Source organism: Dermacentor variabilis, chromosome 2 (assembly GCF_050947875.1).
Source record: "Dermacentor variabilis isolate Ectoservices chromosome 2, ASM5094787v1, whole genome shotgun sequence".
NCBI classification, from domain to species: Eukaryota; Metazoa; Arthropoda; class Arachnida; order Ixodida; family Ixodidae; genus Dermacentor; species Dermacentor variabilis.
Genome location: NC_134569.1, coordinates 235956243 through 235974239, shown reverse-complemented (window position 1 = coordinate 235974239; position 17997 = coordinate 235956243). Strand labels below are relative to the sequence as shown.

General features: G+C 42.7%; 1 protein-coding gene across 3 annotated transcripts in view; it reads left to right on the top strand.

The window, feature by feature from the left end:
- The window catches only part of Bcs1 (mitochondrial chaperone BCS1), a 90221-nt gene extending 74776 nt beyond the window's left edge, over nt 1–15445 (top strand). For all 3 annotated transcript variants that reach the window (XM_075682718.1, XM_075682717.1, XM_075682719.1), the window contains exon 9: nt 13026–15445. In XM_075682718.1, coding sequence (XP_075538833.1) covers nt 13026–13287 — 262 coding nt within the window. In that variant the 3' untranslated portion in view covers nt 13288–15445. The remainder of the gene's footprint in view (nt 1–13025) is intronic.
- The last annotated feature ends 2552 nt before the right edge of the window (nt 15446–17997 follow it).

Here is a 17997-nt window from a genome sequence, read left to right as displayed (position 1 = left end):
AACTTGTGTCCTTTCAAGAAAAAAATAACAAGAAAAGAAAACGAAGCAACTTGGTTTCTTTCCCCCCTTTCTCTCTCTCCTGTATGTTAGAGAATGCAGTGGCGCATATTGAAATGTGGCGTTCAACGTATATGAATACATGAAGGGCCAAGGCAAAAGGTCCAGCAGCACCACCTGTGTGTTTCTGGGAAAACTGCTTCACCTTCCCACGGACCACTACCGCTAATCTAGTGCACCATAGCTGCGACACCGATAAGCAGGGTGTCCAAAGTTTAATTCCTACACGAGCGGCCACAGCCGAGCTTGAGCAGATGATAGCCGACTTCTTCAGGAAGTATGTAATTATTATTGAAATTAGAATGCAGATTTTTGCTTACTTCAGTCTGCTCATTAAACTGCGTCAATAAATATACACAGTACTAGCAGGAAAAAGCGCACTGATCCAAGCACCCTTCTTGATTGACGTCAGCTATTGGCCAATAGCCGCGTATTGCTTAGCATAACCCTTTGAGAAACTACCAGGCATTATGTGGGATATCATTGACCTTAGTGAGGTTAGAAGAACTTGTGAAGTTTATACAGTGCTGACTAACGGCCACTGTGCTACACTACTCTGCTATAGACTCCCAGATAAGAAGCAATACGGGGTAGGATTCCTTATCCATAAGGACATAGCGGGCAACTTTGACAAATTTCTAGCATTAATGAGAGGGTAGCAGTAGTCTTAATAGAACTAAATAAGAGGTACAGAATAAAGGTAGTACAAGCCTGGACTCTAACCTCCAGTCACGATGATGAAGTAGAACAAGTTTATGAAAATGTTGAATACTCGGTATACTGTAGTCATGGGCGACTTCAATGCAAAAGTGTGGAAAAAGCAGGTGGTTGAACAAGCAATGGGCAACTACGGCATCGATTCGAAGAACACTAGAGGAGAGATGTTGGTAGAATTTGCGGAAAGGAATAAGCTGCGAATTATAAACATTTTTCAAGAAGCATAGCAACAGAAAGTGGACCTGGAAAAGCCCAAATGAAGAAACAAGAAATTAAATAGATTTCATATTTTGTGCCAATCCCAGCATAGTGCAGGATGTACAAGTGTGAGGTGGGGTAAAGTAGAGTGATAATAGGTTAGTGAGGTCTAGGATTCACCTCAATATGTAGAGAGAAAGAGTAAAATTAGTCAAGAACAAACAGACCAACCTAGACGCAGTAAGGGTAAAAGTAGACTGGTTCAGGCTGGTGCTTGCAAACAAATTTGCAGCCTTAGAACAGAGAGATGAAGATGATCTAGAGGTAATGAAGGAAACTGTAATTAGGCTGCCTTCAGAAGCAGCAATTGAAGTGGGAGGTAAGGCACCAAGGCAACCAGTAGGCAAGCTCTCCCAAGTAACGAAGGACCTAATAAAGAAATGACAAAGAATTAAAGTGTCCAATTCAAGAGAGCAGATAGAATTTGCGGAACTGTCAAAACTGATCAGCAAGGAGAAAGTAAGGGATATTCAAAATTGTAATGTGAGAAAGACTGAGGAAGCAGTAAAAAATCGACGCAGCATGAAATCAGTGAGAAGAAATCTTGGCATAGGACAAGCCAAGACGTATGCACTGAAAGATAAGCAGGGTAATATCATCAGCAATTTCGAAGATATAGTAAAAGCACTGGAAGAATTCTATACTTATCTGTTGTGGGATTCTATCGCAGACAGCCAATTTTTTTGTTCGAACACCTCCTGGCATGCTTCGGCCTCTGCGGCTCCAAACCCATAGGTCGCCCTGCTTCCAGCTTTGATCCCCCGCTACCCCTTGGGTGCCCCAAAGATCCTGCGCGCCTGCTTTACTATAACCTCAGGTGCTCTCCTGAGGCTTCCGTTTGTTGGTTACATGTGCCCTCCTGGAGCAGTGCTTGTAAAAAATCCAATCTATCGTCGCAATGAAAAAAGCGACCCCCGACTTATACAACACCAGTCAGAACCTTGCTCCTTCAGATACAGCGATCACCAAATATGGTGTCCGTGCCCACTGCCTCACTTCGCAGGCACCCAATGGCCGAGTGTAAATGAACTTGACCGCCCTCCGCAATGCCAGCATGTCTTGGGGATAAACGCATACAACACGCGCTAAGAAACCTACTCCGTAGTGCCTAGGCAGAGTCGTATATTCAAGGAACAAAAGCCCCCAGATTTTCTCTCTTACCCCTGCTCTAACTTGTGGCTGTGCCCAAACGACTGGCGATCCCTCAAGTGAATGTCTCGTCTCCCTCCCTGCCACAGACCGTTGCCTACCGTCCCGTGCCCGTGACTCTACTCCATCTGGCGGCGGCCCGGTACGCTCACAACGCTTAATGATAATTTGCAACTATTGGCATAATAGTGTAAAATTCGGGAATGTCTATAAACTTTGATAAAACTCTCCGTTTAAGCTTCACTAATAAGATTAACAAGCTAGCTTTTACGTACATGGTAGAAGACTTCAAATACTTCGGTGTCACCTTTTAACTTAACGTCCGAGATGGACAAAGCAAGTTGATTGTGTATGTTCTTCGGCATGAAGGAAGTCAAGTTTCTTAAAACTCAAGCTGAAAAATTCAGCTAATTCACTTCGACTAAAGGCATGAAAAGCAATTATTAGACCAGCTTTTGAGTACGTGAAAACAGTATAGGTGGTATACATTGGAGAAAAAAAGATACTTGAAATCATTCAAAGATTATCTGCCCGATTAATATTCAATCGTTATGAATGTCATGGCTCTCCTTCAGCTATGTTGGCACTACCAAATCTGCAATTGCATTCAAAAGGGAGGAAGATCGAGAGTCATGATGCTTCTTTCGATACGCTTTTATAAGCTGCGAATTCGACCTGTGGATGTCTTTGACAAGTACAGTATACAACGAAAGTATCCCACCACAAACATATGTATAATATTAAACCCGTTTACGCATGTGTGAATGGATATATATACATTCCTTTTTCTCTAAAGATGATAGCTGAATGGCATGTATTACCAAATAGTTTCTTATGCCTCCTGAGTGAATTGTATTGCACTGAAATTGTGTCCCTATTTTGTATTATGGTGGATGTTGTTTTATTCATATTTCTTTCTTTTTTTTTCATTTTTGAAAAGATTCATGTCTGCATTGACTGTTTCTACTTCCTCTCCTGCTTGGATCTTTATTGGTCTACAGCATGTACTAAATAAATATAAAAGATGATGCTGAACATAGGTTCCAAGAACAGATGGAGAAGTCTTCTTAGCAGCATGAGACGTACAGGGGAAATGGGGTTTGTAGGTGCAAAATTCCTCAGAAAGCGCCTGCTGAGTGCCACGGTGAACCCTTCCTACAGTCGTTCCCTACTTTCGCTAGCTAGGATACGTCAACATAAGCATTGCTGCAGAAGGATTTAAAAGTGGGCAAGTGAATACCTATCCATTACATACAAACTTAACACGAGAAAGAATACAGGACAGGTGCTAGACAGTTGTTAGACCAGCACTTGTCCTGTATTCTGTCTCTTGTTTTGTTTGTATGTGCGCTGCCTAAGAATGGAGAGGCATTGCTGTTGGCTGCAAACGTGGTTAGCTGGAACTGGTGTAGCGACACCACGGTGAAAATGAGCGAGGCCTAGCTGTACAATTATGCAATTACATCTTGTGCACGGCTTTCATTTGAGAAAGGTTTGAACGAAGAAGCTGTTGTAAACGAAAGAGCTGGTGGCAAGCAACTTACATTGACACGCAAATACTACCTGCTTTGTGTGTGTGAAGTGGGAGGTCAGAGTGGGGAGGAGGAGGAGGAGGAAACAACTTTATTCAAGAGAAATTTCAGGGCTTTGTAGATGCCACTTGTTTGTGGCGACCTCTTCCACCCAGGCAATGATTGCTTTTTGTACTTTTTCTTCTGGGGACCTTATTAGGGTCTCCTATGTTGTTTCTGAGGGAGTTGGCAGAAGGTCTCTGGGTGAGGGAAGGCCCTTGCATTCCCAGAGAATGTGGCTTTGGTTTGCTGTGGCGTTTTCATCGCAGTTTTTGCAGAGTGTGGAAGTGGCATGAAGTCTGTGCTTCAAAAAGCTTGCATGGCAAATAACACACTCTGTGTCATTTGTCTGAGCACTTTAAAAGGTGTACACATCACATTCGCAACTAATCAGAGGGAACAGATTGCAATAATAATAAGATGTAGAATTAAGAAAGGACAGCAGTCTCAGCGATTCCTTTGTCTTAGAACTCATTTATTGTGACAGCAGCAGTCTCCCCTAGTGAGGACCACCATTCTATGCTTGCCTGCTCCTTCCTCAAATAGTTGCATTCACTCGCATATGGGGAACCACACAAGAACCCAGTGGTTATAGGGCTGTTTGTTCGGGGAGGGGGTGAGGGGGCAGGTGAAGAGTATGGCCCATGAAAAAACATAAAGTAAGCATGATTTTATTGTTGATTTTTGAACGTCATCCAACCAGGCACCATTGCTCGTAGTGACATACCCATCAATGACGTTAACATTACTGAAGAAGGTGTGTTGAACTTAATATTGAAACTCAATATTAAGAAGTCTGCTGGGCCAGATGGCATTCCGAACTTCTTTTTGGTACGGTACTCATTGTGGACCTGTCGCTACCTCACTGTCATATTTCGCAAGTCCCTGGCATCCTGTACAGTACCCTCATCCTGGAAAATGGCTCAAGTTGTTCCTTTATTCAAGACTGGTGACAAACACCTCTTATCTAATTATAGACCAATTTCTATAACCTCTCATTCGTGTAAAATGTTAGAGCATATTATTTACAAACACATTATGGAATACCTTGAGTCACATAAATTACTAACTAATGTCCAGCATGGCTTCAGACGTGGGTTCAGCACATTAACACAGCTAAGTGAATTTGTACATGACATTTGTATTAACCTCGACACGGGCAACCAAATTGACGCAATCTTCATTGACTTTTCAAAGACATTTGATACAGTGATCCATTCGAAATTTATGTATACACTTGATGCCATCTTTAATAATCCCTGCATTCTCAGCTGGATTTCTAGTTTTCTCTCCGATCGATCTCAATTTGTGTCCTTTAACAGAGCTAATTCCAGGGTGACAGAGGTGCCTTCAGGAGTGCCACAAGGTTCTGTGCTGGGTCCCTTGCTTTTTCTTGATCTTTATAAATGATTTGCCTCATCACATGACCTCAAATATATGTTTGTATGCTGATGACTGTGTAATATATCAAAAAATTTCCTCCTTTGATAACCTTTTACAGCTTCAAAACAAAAACCATTTTCTAATTTTAGCTCTTGGTGCGATACCTGGCAAATGACAATTAACATCCGTAAAACCGTTGTTATGACTTTCACTAATAAAACGCCTTCCGCTTTTACTTATAAAGTCAGTAATACTCTAATTCGGAGCGTTAGTGAATATAAATACCTTGGTCTTCTTTTCACACCCAGTATGTCTTGGTCGAAGCACATAGATTTAATAACCTCAAAAGCACTGAAAAAGTTAGGCTATCTGCGCCGCACATTGACCACAGCCCCAAGGAATACTAAACTACTGATGTATAAAGCACTAATCCGGCCTATACTAGAATATGCTTCTCCCATCCACACAAACAGTGCGACATTAATCAGATTGAGGCCATTCGAAATAAAGCAATCCGCTTCATATGCCATAGGTACGATAGGGATTTTTCACCGTATACGGCGCTTTCATCCCTAGGCTTACAACCGCTCTCATATCGCCGACGCACAGAATCACTGAAGTTTTTGCATTGCATTATTAACTGTTCCTGCTGTATATCTTCAGATAACTACCTAACTCCTGCAAAACCATCTAATACTAGAAGTCACCATCACCTAAAGATCGCACCTTTTTTTGCCCGTACAGACACTTTGGAATACAGTTTATTTCTCCGTGTAATCGAGTACTGGAATTCTTTGCCTGGTCCTACTCGTTCTCTTCCTTTAAACTTATTCTTGACGGCCATTGAATAGTTTTGGTTTGTATTGGTTTGTATTGTTCGTATTGCCTGTATTACTTACTATTTTCATTTCTCTGCCTTTCACACCCACTCCGGCAACAGCCTGATTGGGCTGCAGTATGTACAAATAAAAACAAATAAAAATAATAAATGTTTGAAACAACACCAACATTAAAAAAATATTTAATTGAAAAGTAGTTATGATAGTACAGAAAACATTGGGTGGATTAGGTAAGTTCTGTTCTTTTCTTTTTGATGTACACAATGTACCTGTAAATGCATGTTGTGAAATTTGAACTTCAACATAGACAGACCCCTGCGTAAGCAGGCTATGTTTATGTAGTCAAAATGCACAGCTTTGTAGAACCTTTCATTTGCAGTGGTTTGGCCAAAGGCTTATGCTATTTTTTTTCTTGGCAGTTTGACAATTTGCCTTTTAAGTAGATTTGATTAAGATAATCTCAGTGAATCAAGCTTATTTTTGCTTGTTTTCTGCGAAACAGTCACATTTCTTTGTTTTCACCGTTGAGTTGGACAACGTCCAAGCACTGATCTGCCTGACATGGCTCCATCATGGAATTTGACCTTCAAATTTGAAGTCTCCTTACACAATTTGTGAAATTAAGTTTTTATGTAAATCAATATTTAGGCCGCTGGTAATGAAGCAGTTGCTAAGTTAAACGCTTCATGCTGTTTAGATGACTAGTTTCAAATGTCTCTCCTGGGACATTCAAATAGACCATGAGGCCAATAAACTTCTACTAAAACTGATATCATGAACAAAATGGCAAAGTGCCACCTACGAGATTACAGTGATCTTGTTGTGTCTGTATATTTGCAGTACTACCATTTCCATCATTTGGCACCTGTGTATATAGTGAAGTACCGTGTAAACGACATGGTGTTGTCGCTTTGACGTCGCTGTTCACTTCCACCAACTACCTTATTCTTGGCGTATTCTATATTTAGGTATGTGCCATGTTTGAAGCTTATCATCATCATCATCATCATCATTGCCATGTGCTCCTTCTCTGTGCCACTGATGCTGTTTTCACAAAAATCATAATGAAGAATTGCGCGTAAACATGCTGCCATCTTGTCAAGAACAATTTCTGTGCGATGCACACAATGTAATCCTTGTGCACTACAGTATTGCTTGTCATAGCCTCCGAAATACATGCACAAATGCCACTGCGCTCAGAGTGTGTGTGGAGCACAAAGCCTTGCACTGATTGCCCAGCACTGCCATTGCACGATAGATCAGCCTTATAGGCTATAGGTTGATCTGCAAAATAATATCTTTATACCCATGTATGCTAGCTGACTTAGTCTGGCGCATCTGTTAGTGTGACAAACTGCTTGTTGTTTCTTCTTTCTTTTATGATATTTCACATCCACTACTACAATAGTTCATACAAGTTAATTTAGGGAATGCTTTACCCAACTTGGTACTAGTTTTATGTCAATATTCTGAACATCCTTGTTTGTGGGGTTTTACGTATGAAGTATATTTTGCTGTGCAATTCCTCTTGGTTGAGTTTTTTCTACTGAATATTTATACACAGTGTCGAAACAAATTTAGTATCAATGGTTTTCCCACCTCCCCTTTACCATTCTACATTCTCTTATCTGCCAGGGCATGAGATACTTCAGCGAGTCTGCAAGATGCCTTTATCCTGATGTTTAAAAACATTTTTCTTTAACTTACACAGTGAAACACTACCTGTGAAAACTTGATAGCACAAAAACTGTATTTTTTGTATCTACTGTTGCCTTTCCAGTGGTGTACCTGAAACTATAGAGCATTGCTTCATAAGTTGTAAAGTTGCATTAATGTTTTGGTATGTGCTTCAAAGGACTGTTAAGAAAGGCTTGATTTTGAACCAGCATACCATCCGATGCTTGATTGCACCCTGCAAAGATGTGCCATTTGACATCTGCCATATGATATCGTTTTGTCAAAATTTCAGTGTGCTAAAATTATTAATCACTTGAAGGACATGTGTGACCTAACAGAGTTTCAACTGTACTGGTGCCACCTCTTGATAAACAGCCTATCGTTGCTGTTTTTTCTAGGCAATAAGTTTGGCACAGAGAAATCGAGAATTATGATATTTAATGAAGATACTAGTAATTACATGCTATTAATTCAACAGCAAGTCATACCCATAGCTAAGCAATATAAACACCTGGGTGTAAACAAAAAATGAAGGAAAGACTTACTAAAGCACTCACCAAGATAATCTGAATATAAAAATCGAGTCGCCATCACGGGCTTGCGAAAGTGGATGCCCAGCGAAGCTGTTGAAAACCACCACTACAACTACTGATGGGGTTATGAAATGCTTTATTGCTTTAAAGTAATGGTAATTTTGACAGCACGCCGCCGCCCATAGTGGTGTTGCAACAACAATGAAATCAGTTGCTAGGCTGGTTCTTTTATATATAAAAGGCTAGGGACGCCACTCCCGATGCTGCAAGTTGTCGGCGTGGCAGCTTGCACAACAGTTATCTTTACTGGGGAGCGCTGCATGCTTTACATTGCTCACAGAAGCGCCTTACCAATTATGTGGCTTGGATGATTGTTTTATGCTTGTTCTTTATTGAAACATGTGCTGTTCTATATGTTGTATGCATGGTTCCAAAGAATGTATGCACTGTTTGCTTCAGTTTGCTGAATGCTTTAAGCTTCTACCTGATGGGGGTATGAGCAACTGCTCCTGACCCTGCACTGCTGCCGAGATTGGACCACATTTTTGCTAACGCAAGCGGACACGAAAAATGTTGACCAACTAGAGGCTACCAGCTTTGCTGTGAAAGGGGAAGCGGAATGCAGCAGTAATGAAACACAGAGCACTTTAGGGTCACAATAAATATGACATAGTGCATGGACTCTGGAAAAGAGTAATGGTGCCAATGCTAATGTTTGCTAATACCATTCTATGCTTAAAATCAGATATCTTGTCGGCGTTGGAGGTTAACCAAAGATTGGTAGGCTGGTTGACTTTGGGAGCCCATGGTAAAACCACAAACGCGGCAATGCAGGGTGACATGGGTTGGGCTTCTTTTGGAGTCAGAGAAGCGCAGAGCAAAATCGGTTTTGAAGAATCGTTCAGGAACAAGGACTGAAATAAATGGGAGGCTAAAGTGCACAAGAATCTGTAGCTGAAAAGCGTGGACACAAAATGGAGGAAGAGGTCAAGAACAGGGTTTTTGAAAGTCTAAATATACAAAGGGGGGGGGGGTAGTCAGAAAAAAAGAAAGTGAGAAAGAGACAGTGAATTGGATGCGAATAATCGAAACAAAAAGAAACATAGATATTCACATGAATGGGAAGGAAGAAATTAGAACAGAAGATCTGTACGATAACACAAAGGGCAGTGCCTTGCTATTTGAGGCTCGACCTGGTTACCTAAGGAGAAAAACATACTGGAGCAAATATTTGCAACAAGATGAGGAATGTGTATATTGCAGCAAAAATCCAGAGGCCACTCAGCACTTCCTAATGAAATGGGAAGAGATTCACCCAGTGAGACCCGTAGGTAACGTATGTCTTCCGGAAGTGCATGGAAGCATGAACTGGTCAGCAGTCGAGATGAGCAAGGGACATTTAGTGTACCGGTGGAAAAAAAAGTAAGGAAGAGATTGATACGACTGGATCCGTTACATGCATATAGGCAGCAGTACAAGGTAGGTAGAGAAGTTTTGAAGAGAAAAAATATTAAGGAGATGTGTAGAAAATTGCTAGAATGAAAAGCATGTACCTGATTAGCTCAAGCAGGCTGGGTGTCAGTGCCTCATTTCTAAGGGGATCCCAATAAATCGTCATCGTCATCAAAGTGTGAGTGGTGGGGCCAACTTCATTACACTGTCTAAAACTTGACGTGTTTTGGCAGTGCCAACACAATGTATCACTACATTGCTTTATTGCTAATTGCATTAATGTCGGCATTTATTGTGACACAGGCTCTGCTGATTTTCCCCTCCTAATGTCAACTAGAATATCGGCTACTCCTGGTTGCTCTTTTATCCACACCGCTGTCTTCCTGTCCCTTAAGGCTACGCATATCCTTTGTCTTTCAGTTGCTTATTGCGCATTCTTTAGTTACCTCTCAAGCTTTTTAATACGAAGCATTTCTTTGCCTAGTCGGAGTCAAGATCAAATGCGAGGCCGCCCAAGGTCGCAAAGTCTGTCGCCGATGTGTGCGACCTCATGTGTCTGCTCGCTGGCCGCTATTGCCTCAAGTCTCCTTGCTCAACGTGCGTACACGTGCTCTCCCACGCACCTGCTCGCACACCGCTACTGGCTTCACATCTCCTCTTCTTGCTCTACTCGTTGATACTGGTGTACGCGCCACAAATAGATGTGGCTCGGTTGTGCCAGTTGTGCTTTGTTGCACGAAAGCCTCTACTACCACATGCAACAATAAATCCTCGAAAGTATCATGCGGGAAAGGAGCGTAAGAGTGCTAAGGCCTTGCACACACTACAGAGGTATGCGTACAGAAGCGACAAGCTGACGAGACATGCATGACTATAGAGTGCGGACAACAAGAGAAGCGACATGCGACCGAAGAACAGTGGCGCCCTACTCGAATGGCCGCTGAACCAGTTGAAACCAAACTGCGTTGATTGGAGGACTGCCACTTGCGGGAAGCAGATGCATACTTTCAAAAGCACTCTGTCGAAGACGAACGTGGTGCGGTGTGTACTGTCTGCGACCACCTCTGTTTCTGATTGTACGTCGTCAGGGTGTCACAGCCCACGCATGTGGCGGTCCTCGAGTGAGCGTTTCCCCGTGCGCATGTGAGTTCGTTTGGTCTTTGAACCACATGCGGGGAGAAATGCTTTGCATTGACTTAGAGAATCATCAAGAATGGTTTCTGCCGTAATTTTTGTTAACCTCCAAGGTTCTGCCCCAGATGTTAAAATGCAATAATAGTACACTTTTCTTTTCGTGGATAGTGGCAAGCTGCTGGCCACGACTTTGTAGTGTCTACCGTATGCGCTCCATCCCATTTTTATTCTTCTGTAAATTTCTCTCTCATAATCAGTCCCTTGTGAGTCATTTGCCTGGGTAAACATATTCTTGCACAGATTCTAGACGATGACTATCGGTCAATCATTCTTATCTTGCCAGGCTCAGTGACGATTGTCTACATCTTTTGAGAGAGATTTACTTAGGAAATACCGTTTGTGTTGAATGGGAAGGGATGAGGAGCAAGGAGAAAGTTGATATCAACAAGGGACAGAGGCAGGGGTGCCCTTTATCCCCACTGCTGTTTATGATGTACATGGTGAGGATGGAGAGGGCACTAGAAGGAAGTAATATCGGGTTTAATTTCTCACGCAAACAGGCGGGTACAGTAGTAGAGCAGCAGCTTCCAGGTTTATTTTATGTGGATGACATTGTGTTGCTAGCTAACAAGCAAAGTGACTTGCAACTTCTAGCTAATATCTGTGGACAGGAAGGCAGCAATATAGGTTTGAAATTTAGTGTTAGGAAATCAGGTGTTATGGTATTCATTGAAAACAGTGAACAGACAGTGGCAATACAGGGCCAGGAAATACCTCGGGTAACAGAATATAAATACCTTGGTATATGGATAAACGAAGGCAATAGATATATGGAAACACAGAAAAAAGCAATAACAGTAAAGGGGAAGAAAAATGCAGCCGTAATGAAGCACAGAGCGCTATGGGGATACAATAGGTACGAGGTCCTCCGAGGTACGTGGAAAGGTGTAATGGTTCCAGGACTTACTTTTGGAAATGCGGTTGTTTGCTTTAAATCAGGGGTACAATCAGGACACGACAGTAACCAAAAATCACTGGGACGCCTCGCATTGGGCACTCACAGGAGGACTACAAATGAAGCTGTGCATGGTGATATGGGCTGGACTAGTTTTGAAGTGAGGGAAACTCGCAGTAAAATTGAGTACGAAGAATAACTGAGGAATATGGAAGAAAGTAAATGAGCTGGTAGAGCGTTGAGGTATCTGTACAGGAAAAACATTGATTCACATTGGAGGAAAAGAACTAGGAAGCTTACCAGCAAGTATGTGGCCTGTAGGGTGGGCAACATAGCAACAAAAAACGTCAAGCGGAAAGTCAGAGAGGCTGGAATAATCTCATGGGTGGCGGCAATAGAAAAGAAACCTGCCATGAGTAACTACTTAAGATGAAAAAACGAAATCAGGAAAGAAACAATTTATGATAACTCAAAGGGAAGCTCATTACTTTTCAAAGCGAGATCGGGATGCCTTAGAACACACACCTATAAAGCGAGATGTAAGAAGGAAGAAGAAGCATGTGCTAGCTGCGCTAAAGCTAGGGGAACTATGGAGCATGTTTTATTAGAATGTGAAGACGTCTGCCCAGCAGTCGATTTAGGCACCACTGGCCTCCTTGAAGCCCTTGGGTTCAGCGAGAGCAGTGGTAAAGCAAACAGGTCTGCAATAGGCATTAGTAAGAGGCGATTGGAGGATTGGTAGAAGAAATGTAGGGAAACAACAAAAAACGGAGACGTACAAAAGCAAAGTTCGCAATAGGGGATCAGAAAAATTGGTTGTGGGAGTTCATAGTGTTCTTTTTTGTTTTTGTTTTTTTCTTGTTTAACCTAGGTAGGACATTAGGCAGTTTAATAGCAAGAGCTTGGTGGCACAACCCACCGCCCTGTTCCAAAGGGGACGCTCATAACATCCATCCACATCCATCCATCCATCCATCCATCCATCCATCCATCCATCCATCCAGAGCTTGGTGGCGCAACCCACCACGCCGTTCCAAAGGGTACGCTCATAACATCCATCAATCCATCGCGGTGCATGCAAGAGGCCGCATTTCGACCAGAAAGCCCGCCTTCATGCACAGCATTCGCCGCGAGCGTTTCCCGGTAAACATTACGGTTACATACACTGCAGTTGCCGGGAAGCGTGAGACGCTGTCGGGGATCTTTGAATGCTATCGTGTTCCACTCTTAAAAGTGAAGCTTAAGCGTCCTCCAAATTTTTTTCTTTAGTGCGTTCATTACATGCACTTCTGTTTCGTAGGTTGGACCCCGCCCTGATACGTCCCGGTCGCGTGGACGTGCGTGAGTTCGTGGGTCCTGCGAGTGACCACCAATTGGCGGCGCTGTTCCGTCGGTTCTACCCGCAGGAAGGGGAGGCCGACGCCGGCGCCTTTGTCCAGGCCGTGCGGCGAGAGTTCGGCGAGACGCCCCTGAGCATGGCGCTGGTGCAGGGATACTTCCTCTTCCACAAGGACGAACCACGGTCGGCCATCCGAGATGTCGCACAGATGGCCAAGTTGTGACCACAGCGCGGCCCATTGGGCACACCACTGCAGTTGTGCTAGTATATATATATGTGCGAATAACGATTTATGCGGAATCAAAGAAACTTGGAGTAACTTTGACTTCGGCCAACTATAAAAGGCAGATGAGTCGCCGTTTCCTTGGGAGATGCAACAAAGACCATGCGTACAATTTCTGGATTTTGCACTTCTGTCTGATTGCAGTAGTAATCGGTTTTGGAGTAATACAATACCAAATAGGAATTTTATTAGCGGTGTGCGAATAGTCGTTTTTGAGACAGAATCGAGTAGAGTAAAAGCGAATCGAACCGAATATTATTCGTGTAGTTTTCGTATAATAAACTGCCGTTCCTGCCATCAATGCCCTATAGCATAAAGACTATGTTAGCAAGTTTTTGTCGTTACACTGTGCATCTTGAGCATTTGTTTTTTAAAAGAACAAATGACATTACGAGCAAACAAGCAGTTTATTTCATATTCAGGACTCATTGGTCAGTGGGCACTATAGTGGTTTACCCTAAAATGTCAGGCTCCATGCATGGGTGACAGCATGCTCCACAATGTAACTCCGAGTTTAATGTCTACTACGGCCTCCAAAATGAAAATTGTCACCGAGTTTTCAATTTGAATTATTCAAAAAAATATTTGAGAAATAGTTGTGTTTACAAATATTTTCTATTCGATTCAAAGCCTGGATCAAATAGGGTGATATTCAATCGTTATTCAAAAGTTTCGAATATTTGTACATCCTTTGAATTTTATGCCTTGCAATCTACTTTCACACTGTAACGATCGCGGTATGTTTACTTCTTAGATTTGATACACTTCATTGTAATAACTATCGGGAAACAACAATTCAGGCAAGAAAAAAACAAAACACATAATTAGCCTTTGCTCATTCTGGAAGAAGACAATGAGTGCGAATTAAGGTTATATTTGTGGGCTTCTGTTTGCATAAAAACGTTTTCATCTACTGATGGCACCCACTACTGGCCAGCTATTCAACAGTAAAAATACATGTTCTCATAGTATATAAAAATCGCATAACATAAATGTGCGGCTCAGATAATGAACTCCCAAGAGACTTTAAAGATCCTACATCTGTCCCAAAAATAGCTGCAATTTGTTCTATAAGGACTGGCATATAGCCACCATGCAAAGCTTTGGTTGCGCCGAAGTGATCGCCAGGAGGTCATGATATGCCATATGCTAGGGGCGAAAGAAATGCTGACAAGCGAATTGTTTCAGTATGCGCCATTGTTACCAGCAATGCCAAGCAGGCAAGTTATATGGCATATACGAAGGCATTTGCGTGGTCTGTCGTGAAAAAAGAAAGAGAATCAATCTGTCCCTCTGTTTTTAAATTATACGGATGCTGGAATGACAACAGCGCCGTCATGCTGCTGCCCCACTCGCCAGTGGGACGGCCTATTTAAAGACGTGGAGTGCTTTTGACTGTGAAAACGACAAAGCCCATGCAGCCAGCATACCAACGGCTCTACACGCAGTCACCTTGAGTGAGCGTTCTGCCTTGCGCTGCTGGAATGAGCGCTGTGCGTATGCCACTAAGCACACTAGCATTCCAGCTGAGCTGCTGTGTACATGCACTTTTCTGAGCGGAACCAATGGTCGTGAACCTGACGCCTAATGGGCGCTAACTAACGCCGTTCGTCTCCCATCGGTCTCATCTCAAGCACGATCGAGGTGTGACGCCTGCAATGCCACCTGGTGACGCACCTCATCCTGTCAGCATTGTGAGATGCCTGTTAAAAAGGAGGCTGTTCCTGCTGCACAGCCGCAGTTGTTTCGAGTGCTGCGTTGTGCCAACTCATCACCTCCACGTATGTTTAGAACACTGTCCGAGGAGCTCGACTGCACCATTCTGGAATGAACTTCCGCTTCGTATAAGGGAAGCTTCTCAATTTCATTCTGCCATAAGGAGATATTCTGTGCGCAGCGTTGGCGGTCCCACTCCGATGGCACGAGCCCCTCGTTTTCAGTACTTTTGGAGCAACCGTGGCGGCTCTTCTGCTTAGGATATAAAGGTGTTGTTATACCACAAGAAAGCTTAATTCTTGTAGAATCTAACTACATGTATATATAATATATAGAAATTGACTAATGTGATTTAGAAATCAAAGTTCAAGAACAAGCATGAGATACATGGTCTTTGCAAACTGTGTCTCACTTATGACCATATTTAGATGAAACTACCACATTTACTGCATTGCGGCTTGCTTTGTAGGTTTGGGACACATTTATCTCTTTCTTAGACACAGCAATATGTTGAATTTTTACTTTCTGGATAATTTGCTTTTGAAGATTGCCAAATATCCTAACTTCTGTTGTAAACAGCCTGGCAACTACACGTTCAAGGAAGCTAAATTTTGGATAAGTTGGAGTTCAAGGAATTTCCATTTAAGACGCAAAATTTCATTCGTGTACCTTTATTAGTTTTCGTAATAATGCGACCGAAATTTATTTCGCATCAGATTCATTTTTGTTACTCATGGTGCAAAGGACAACCACATAACACGAACTGCAAACGCGATACACAGGGTCAAGTGCTGTGCCTTTGGTGCACCGTTTCCAAACTTCCATCCACCGCTGCACCACTTCTACGAACTTGAAAGGTCGAACTGTTATCCCAGAATTTACAGCCTGAAGGAATAGACATAGGTTTGCGGTAAAAAAGTGAGAAAGAGCTTTGGTAGACAGATTTGTTAGTTTAACTTCTCTTCCTTGTTATTTTCCATTTCTTTTATTTTTCCCCAATTGTTTGTTTTCTTGGATCAGTTATGGCCTTCAAATTTTATCGGAATCTTGGCCAAACCCCCATAATTGGTATAAGCAATGAGCAGAAGGCAAAGAATGAAGCAGCACAGAGAGGAGCACAAAAGCGTGTTATCTTGGCATTTTTAACTTTTTTTACATGACCCTGGAGCAGACATTGCCACGTTCGTTTTTTACAGTACAGCATATCCACTTTTGACCTACACTTTCATGGCTGGGAGTGGAGGTTTCTAGTATGCACAGGAAATATTTTCACTCACTCCTGGACAAATGTATCACTTGGTTTCCATGGCAGTAAGCCATACCATGCTGTGGCGATTCCAAGAACATAGGAAAAATGAAATAAAAGGCCAGCAGACGTAATAGAGAAACGAGTCCTCAACCCTAGAGGAAGTACGGACTTATGTTGTCAGATCAAGACTGAACTTCAACTACATCGAGATCCACTGCATCTCTCAGTTCGCAAGCTGTGTGTGTATCATAGCGTGTCTCGGGCAACTAACGTGCAGTATATGCGTGGCGTGTGACGTCGCCCAACGCAGCGCTATTCGCAGTGCTCAGCGTCAGAGACGTTAATTGAGATGTTTCTTGTTTATCGACCATATAAAGCAACGTGAATGCAATCCACCTAACGTCAATGCAATTACTGCCCAAGCATTTATCGAAGGCATGCTAGCGTCAATAACTTCCCGCGTAAACGGCAACACGATCATGCTCAACAAAGGTGGTGATATGGCGCTTGTTCGGTGAGCAAAATCGAATTGGTGTGGAGTGTAGAGCAACATGTGGACATGGATACAAGAGTAAGAAAGGCTTCACGCAGAGAGCTTATATTCAACACCAAAATATCATATCTTCATCCGTTCATGGCTCAGCTAGTTGCATCATAAAAAAGTGCACATGTCAATACGACCCTCTCAGAATGGATACTCAAAAAAAAGAGCCTTTAATAAAATACCATAAAAGCGAAAAAGAAAAATGGGAATTTGGGCATTGACGTTATGCGAAGCGCTTTGCGGGCACTTGGCAATGCAACATTGTTCGGGGATTCATTAAGCGTTACCAAATTGGCCAATGTGTTTGTATAAACCCAGTATCTGAGTTTGTAATGTGGGTAAAGTGAACCAAAATTAATGTGAGAGTGCATGTGTGACAATGACGGCAGCGGTGATTGTATGATAATATGAGCGCCAGTTTTAACTGGTCTGCTTTTACCCTTGCTGCGTCTAAGTCGGCCTGTTTCTTCTTGTCTAATTTTACTCTTTCTCTCTTCATATAGAGCTGAATCCTAGACCTCACTAATCCTAGATCACTCTACTTTACCTGACCCAACACTTCAACATCCTTCACTATGCTGGGATCGGCAGAAAGTATGAAATCTATTTCATTTGTTGTTTGTCCATTTGTGCCTTTCGAGGTCCACTCTTTGTTGCTACACTTTCTAAACAAGGTGTTCATTATTAGCAGCTTATTTCTTTCCGTGAATTCTACCAACATCGCTCCTCTTCTCACGCGGCGCCCACCTGTGTCCGATAATAGCCTTGCGAGTATGGCCACCGCTCTTAACATGGACGCCCTTTAGATATCAGGATATTCATGGCAAGAATGAAATGATGACATGTGTCACATGAATGACATGACATGCATATCATGACGTAGTCGTCATGAATGACATAACTGACATGATGTGACGATGTTGTGGCCATTTAATTGTATTGTAGTGAAGACGAATGTCTGGCGCTGCAGCCACATCGCCGGTCACTGCCACTGCCAACGCTGCCTGCTGGACTCTTGTACTGTCCTTTGTTCGCATTAGATTTTGGTGGAGGTGCTGCGGTTTTCGCCACCCTAAAATTATGTACCGACCTCTGCCGTCCGTCATGCCTGACAACGCCAGCCAGACATCCCCACCGGTTT